We start from the raw sequence: 6,592 nt of genomic DNA on the forward strand, positions 1-6,592 counted from the left end.
CCGAGAGCAGATGGCACTGACAGACTGTAACTAACCCAACAGAGAGGGGAGGTCAGTGCATGCTGGGAAAGACCACGGAGACAAAGGAGAGAGAGGGTGGCTAATATGCACAAAGAGTGTTGTCACCACATGGGAAAGGTATAATTCAGATTAAGTCGTGACTGAAATATGCGAAGCTTTATAGCCACTGGTCACTTTTGACAAGGCATCAGCTGAATGCAGCCCTCTGACCTCAGCTTAGGCTGAGGCCAGTTGGTTAACATGGTCCAAACTACACAGTCACCTTGGCAATGACAATGACTCTACAAGGCTATGACATCACTCCAAAGAAAAAAAGATGATGATGTTGAGGAGGAAGATAATGTGGGGGTGGTGGTGCTTGGGGGCGGAGGGTGTCTCTGGCTCTACAAAACCTCTGCAGCATCCCAGCTGATGCCCCAGCATTCAGCCACTGCCAAAGGGACAGACGCAAGAGGAAGAAAATCATCCCTCCAATTCCATCAGTGAGCGAAGGCGAAGAATAGGAGGAGCCAGTCGAGTGAGATAGTGATGCTCCCAGCAGGTGCCAACAAGTGAGAGGTAGCTGAGCGACCGAAGGAGATGGAGAAGAGTCTGTAATAGCAGAAGACACCAAGAGCTTCGAGAAAGAACCAAACAACAGGTGAGCGCTCTTAAATTTCCTCTTTCATAGTTATCTGTTAGAATTAGCATATCCTAAAGAATGTAAAATAAAATCTTGCATTACATAAAAGAAAAATCGCTACACAGTAACTCCAGACAGTGTTTTTTGATATCTGTAAAAATAGAGAGAATTAACATTTTAGAAGCTCTTTATTCATAATTCTAACATTTCAATTTATTTTTTAAAATTTAAGATGCTGCAAAAATGAAATGTTTTTCTCTTCAAATAAAATTGACATTTGTAATCGTTATTTTCTAAGATTCATGAATTTGAGTTCTTTTGACCTCGATTTACTGCCAGTTGCCTTCAGTTAGATGCCCCGTGCATACATTATATTTGCTGTGCATATTTTACTTGCGTCACTTGTTACTGCGCAGCAATGTTTATCTGTGAACACACAATGAAAGATGTATTTTAGACTCTAAATTATCAAATAAACAGTCTGTGGAGTATTAGTGGAGATTAAATATTTATATTAAAATATTTATATTAAATAATGTAATTTTTTTTCCCAGGATTTCATCAGTGTTTGAATCTTCTGAGCCGGTGTGATTCCAATTATTCCTGCTCCTCATCCTCATCTGCTGCCATGCTGTGCCCTGTGCTGCTTTGTGCCGCTCTGCTCCTCCTGACTCCCTTGGAGATCACAGAGGCTCGTGCTTTGCATCCTTCTCCTGATGCTGTGCAGGTACAGGAGGAGATTGGAGTGGATGTGAAGGGCTGGATTTAAAAAAAAAAAAAATAGATTGAGGAGAATTCAGAGTGAATCAAGGAGAGTCCACAAAGGAAGGGAGGCAGAACAGGAAAGAATAAGCAGAGAGAGAGTAATGAAATGTATCACTGATTGAATTATTGTCCCTTGTATACTCCCCGACAATTAAATTTCATCGTCTTCTACTTCTTTTTTTCCACTGTGCAGTTTGTGGAGCAATTTCTGGAACGCTACAATGACCTTCTGACCCTTGACGACCTGGAGAACATGCTCAACAGCCAAGCAGAGGAGCAGTCCACCCTCTCCTCCGGGTCCAAAGCTGCTGAATACCCCAAATGGGTTGATGCACAAACTCAGCCCGAGACCCCCTGGCTCCGTCTGCTGAAGGGCACCCTGGCCAACCAAAAGCGAGCAGAACCGGACCGGTCACGGAGGGGGTGGAACCGGGGATGCTTTGGCCTGAAATTGGATCGGATCGGGTCTATGAGTGGACTGGGCTGTTAGTGGAGACAGAGGAGGAAACTAAAGACTGCTTACATCCTTCTTAGATTATTAGGAAACACACATGCATAGGCATTCACCTGCAGAGAAGGATGTTTACATGCGTGTAGTATGGTGTAAACTTACAGTGCTGCTAATGTGGTTTCATCCAGTGTAGATCAGATGCTTCACAGTTTATTCCATATCTAAATGTTAACATGAATATTAGAACATGTGTGCTGTGTTTACATCAAATGATCACCATCAATTTCTGGGCTTATTTTTCAAGTAATTTAGCATTTTCCGTACCTCTAGCTTTGTCTGCAACTCTGTAAACGTTTAGACCTTTTGTGGACAGGTGATTTTGTTTAAAAGCAGCCGTAATAGATGTGGATAGTCAAAAAATGATGGCATCAGAAATTTCTGCAATTTATTTTTGTTTACTTATGATTTGCATGAATAAATGGATTTGACATTTGTGGCGTTCTGGGTTTTTTTTTCCTCCCTTTTTTTTCTTTTTCTTTTTTTTTTTTTAACTTCAACCCCGCATAAAATGCAGTTCCTTCCTTGCATGAAAAGCCCACATGGTTCATTCTGTATTCACACACGTCTTCTCAATTTGTCCTTCAAAACAGAGCATCAAATTCTCATGACAGATATAATAACTCTTGTAAATTAATTTTTCTCATGACTGTTGGAGGAAGTTCATTTCTTCCCTCGTCGTTCTGGCAAAAGTGGTCGACATTTGAAGATCAGCTGCAGCGTCCAAAACTGTTTTTATTCTGGCATTACAACAAAAAACAAATGCTAATTTTTTTTCCCTATAAGCTTAAATAGAATTAGATTTAACAATTAGAAAATATGCTTACAGAATTAGATGGCGTGAATGCATAAAATAATCTGTGTAGTAATAGAGTTGTAAAAATTGACATATTTTAGTGACTAACATACAGTAAGGATGTTCATTGTTAAGTATATCAAATCTAACAGTCGACACTATGACGTAATTTGCTGGTAATGCACAAACTTGTGAGGAGCTCATGTAGTACGCACTAAAAACATGATGTTAGGTTTTCACTGTGTCCTAAAATTCAAGGTCCTGCAAACCAGCTGCAGATTTAGAGAAACTTGAAAAAGTTTGATAATGGCAAATCACTGCTTACTAACATCAGAAAATCATCAGAGCCTAAACAGCTGACTGAAAATTAATGGCCAGCATTTCTCTGGTTCCACCTGTTTTCTGTTTTTCACACATCGAGGGACTACAAATGTTTGAATCTTCAAAAGTCAATTTGAAGATGTTGATCAAGGCTCTCAAAAACTGAGAGAAATTGTTATGACCTTTTTATATTTTTTTCACAATTTCTTAGTATTTTATATAAATGTACATCTCTATAAACATATTGTGCCTGCCACAGCCTTTCACTTACCCAGAAAACCTACAAGTGATTCTAATGGGTATATTTTCTTCTTTTGACTGCCATTCATCTGCCTCCATCGCACCCTATCCCACAGCATCCTCCCCTCTCACACCAACCTTCTGTCATCCCTAAACCACCTCTGAGGTCTCCCTCTTTTCCTCCTGCCTGGCAGCTCCCTCCTCAACATCCTTTGTCCAATACAATCCACTGTCCCTCCTCTGCACATGTCCAAACCGTCTCAGCCTTGCTTCTCTAACTTTGTCTCCAAACTGCTCGACCTGAGCTGTTGAGCATTCATTTCTAATCCTGTCCATCTCCGTCACTCCCAACCAAAAAATCTCCATTACTATAAATTATTCTATTGATTATAATAAAGTAAAACACACCAGCTATGACTTTGGTGAATGGTAGATTAAGCATGAAGTGACACGGCGGTGTGGTGGTTAACACTGGGTCTGGGCCAGAATCCAGCAGCTGGCTGGGGCCTTTTTGTTTGGCATTTGCATGTTCTTGTTGTGGCTGCATGGGTTCTCTGGGTACTCTGGCTTCCTCCCACAGTTTAAAAGACATGCATTTTAGGTTAACTGGTAACTCAAAATTGTTTGTGGGTGTGAATGTCTGTATCTCTTTCTTAGCCCTGAGATAGACCGGAACTCTGTCCAAGGCGTACCACACCTTTTGACCTATGACAACTGGATAAGCTCCAAGCCCCATTGTTTTTAAGAAACTGGATGTATGGGTGGATGATTTTTTCATAACATGGTGTTTTGCCAAAGATTTTCATTCAGGGAGGATGCCTGGAGAAAGCTTTAGTTGACTTATACTCACGCTTGAGGCCACTGTCTTACTGGAAATTCCAATAATTAACAGGCTTTAAAATTACTCCCTGAGAGAATGTCTCTTCTTGTAACTCGCCTGATATTTAAAGCATAAACTATGGCAGCCACACAGATTTACCACTCCCAACAGCAGCAAAGCACCCTGACAACAGGGCAGAGCCATCTCTGTGCTTGACTGTTAGGATTGTGTTGTTCTAATTATAAATGGCTTTTTTTCTACTGCAGGCATGCTCCTGATTTATGAGTACAAACTGGTCCCATAAGTCTCCTCACTTCAGAACCCTGCAAGCATACCCAAAACTCTAACTTTTTTGTTGTATGTTCACTGTTCATCAGCCTTATACGTGGAATCTTACAGTCTGTATGGATACGTAAGTCTTGCCTGAATCCTCTTGTAGAAATTTGGTTTCTTTTTAAGGTATAATGAAATAATTTTAAGACTGTCCCGTTTTTTTCATCTGAGCTTCAACCTCCTCCCCCACCCGCCCCCACCGGGCAGGCCACATTTAAATTTAGAAGAAACAGAACCACAAAAAGATGAGCTGCATTTGCACCCGTTTGATAGCAATACATGAAACAGCTGTCGATTGATCATGATGGTATTACAAAAAACTCATTAGGAAACATGTCACTCAGTGTTTTTTTTTTTTTAAAGAATTCTCAGTTACACAGAAACCTTACATTTAATGTTCTGATTGAAAGAGAGCACATGCTCATTGTAGTACTTGTACTAATTATGATATTTGGGTTGACGTAAAAAATAAATTAGGCTTGAACCACAACACAAGATGGCAGTATGAATCTCCTCTTGTTCATCTGCTTGTTGCCACACACAGCTGCTCTTTGGACTTTACACTGTGCTTTAAGGAGACAAATTGTACAAACATAGCTGAAGGCCTCTCCTCCATGCAGACGTGCCTGCATGCTGATCACTGATGTGCAGTTGATACAGTTTGTTTCCCGCTGCTGATAAAATAAACTTGAACAAAAAAAATAGCCTGTTTACAGTAGATACTCTAGTTTAAAGTTCGTGTTCAAACACATTTCTCAGTTCTAGCTGAGAAATAACTCATGTTTCTCTTAAGTAAAACAGTCCTTTCCACACTTGTTTTACTCCACGGCTGTGTGGCTGCTGCCTGTCTACAGTGGGTCGAGTTTAACTGTTGTAATATGAAAAGAACATGTGATCTGAGTGAGGCAGCATTTACAGTACAGACATGGCCCAAGTGTTGACTAGGCAGCTAGTGTCTAATCTTAGCCTGACCTTTACTTCCCCTCTTTGACCTTAAGCTGCAAAGCAGAGGCCAAGACTGGCATGCATGCACTCGGGGTGGTGGTAGTTCAGCTATGCCTGAACTGTTGGACAGAAGCCATAAAACAAACCATCACTGTCCAGCTGTGGTGCAGAACGACACGTCTGCAGGTCTGCTGCTGACCCTGTGGGCAGCTGAGGTAGAAAATAAAAGTTACTAAATATTACTATTTTATTCAGTTAGACCTGCAAAGTGTTGCAAGTTCAAATGCTTCTCTAGTGACAAGATGCCATGCCAGGTTTGGATTCACTATCAGGAGTGCCGGCTGCTAAGGCCCAGTATAGTGGCAGGGGGTATTAGTGAAAGATTGGGACTGACTGGCCTCCTGGTTTAAAGTGACACCCTCATTATTTGGATTTATTTTTAATATATCTCGACCTCCTTTCTTTTCTGTGTCGACACTGTTGCCATAAAAAGACAAAAACGTACTTAAAAAAATCAGATAACAACAGTGAAAACAGCGAACCCTGCAGCACCGAGACAAAGCCGACAAAATAACCTGCCTCCCAATGACGCGTTTCAGCGGTTACCAAATAACCTGATAAAGCCAAAATTCAGCTGAGTAAATCTACCCCTGTGCACATGCGCGCTGTGATCATGTGCTCACGTTAGGTAACCAAAGTTCAACTTTTGACTTCTGCTGAAGGGATGGAGCAGCAGAAAAAGAAGAGTAGCAACAGAGCAAAGGGTCATGGTCTTTGGACAGTAAATGTCACAGCCATGAAGGAGAGATTTGATCCCTCGTTTGCTCCCTCTGTGTGTCTGTATTTACTGAGAAGGTCAGAGAGAGACCCCTCTCTTTTTTCAGTCCACTATCTGAGGACTCTAATATGTGGGTATCTATATCTGGTCCTCTTAAAAGTGGAAACACAAAGCAGGCCTGATGGCACGGGCTGCTGGAATAATGAAAAATGAGTTAAATATTTCCCAGATTCAGGCCTTTAATGCGCAGCAGAGCTTAGATCATAAGACCAGAGCTTTTTAAAAGTAAAGTTGCAGCGGCCAGTCTGCATGTCTCTGTGCATCTGACGACCTTGACATTCAGAGGGGGCGGGGCGAGGAGTGGTCACCATTGATGGGGGCGTGGCTGCACACCTCGGTCAATCATAAAACACACAGCTTAACTTTGCTCTTCCCCACTCACA

The 6,592-nt window shown here is 41.5% G+C and overlaps 1 protein-coding gene across 1 annotated transcript; it reads left to right on the forward strand.

Moving 5' to 3' along the window:
* Positions 1-447: 447 nt before the first annotated feature.
* On the forward strand, positions 448-2,333 carry nppcl (natriuretic peptide C-like). The gene is made up of 3 exons (XM_063487173.1): positions 448-661; positions 1,198-1,370; positions 1,602-2,333. The coding sequence occupies exons 2-3, from the start codon at positions 1,272-1,274 to the stop codon at positions 1,896-1,898; spliced, it is 396 nt and encodes a 131-aa protein (XP_063343243.1). The 5' UTR covers positions 448-661; positions 1,198-1,271; the 3' UTR covers positions 1,899-2,333.
* The last annotated feature ends 4,259 nt before the right edge of the window (positions 2,334-6,592 follow it).

This window comes from Pelmatolapia mariae, linkage group LG10_11 (assembly GCF_036321145.2).
Source record: "Pelmatolapia mariae isolate MD_Pm_ZW linkage group LG10_11, Pm_UMD_F_2, whole genome shotgun sequence".
NCBI lineage: Eukaryota > Metazoa > Chordata > Actinopteri > Cichliformes > Cichlidae > Pelmatolapia > Pelmatolapia mariae.

What these genes read in the sequence shown, in the direction of transcription:
- nppcl (XM_063487173.1), top strand. Translation starts at nt 1,272, where the DNA reads ATGCTGTGCCCTGTGCTGCTTTGTGCCGCTCTGCTCCTCCTGACTCCC. An exon ending in CTTCTCCTGATGCTGTGCAG is followed by an intron (nt 1,371 to 1,601) that starts GTACAGGAGGAG and finishes TCCACTGTGCAG; the next exon opens with TTTGTGGAGCAATTTCTGGA.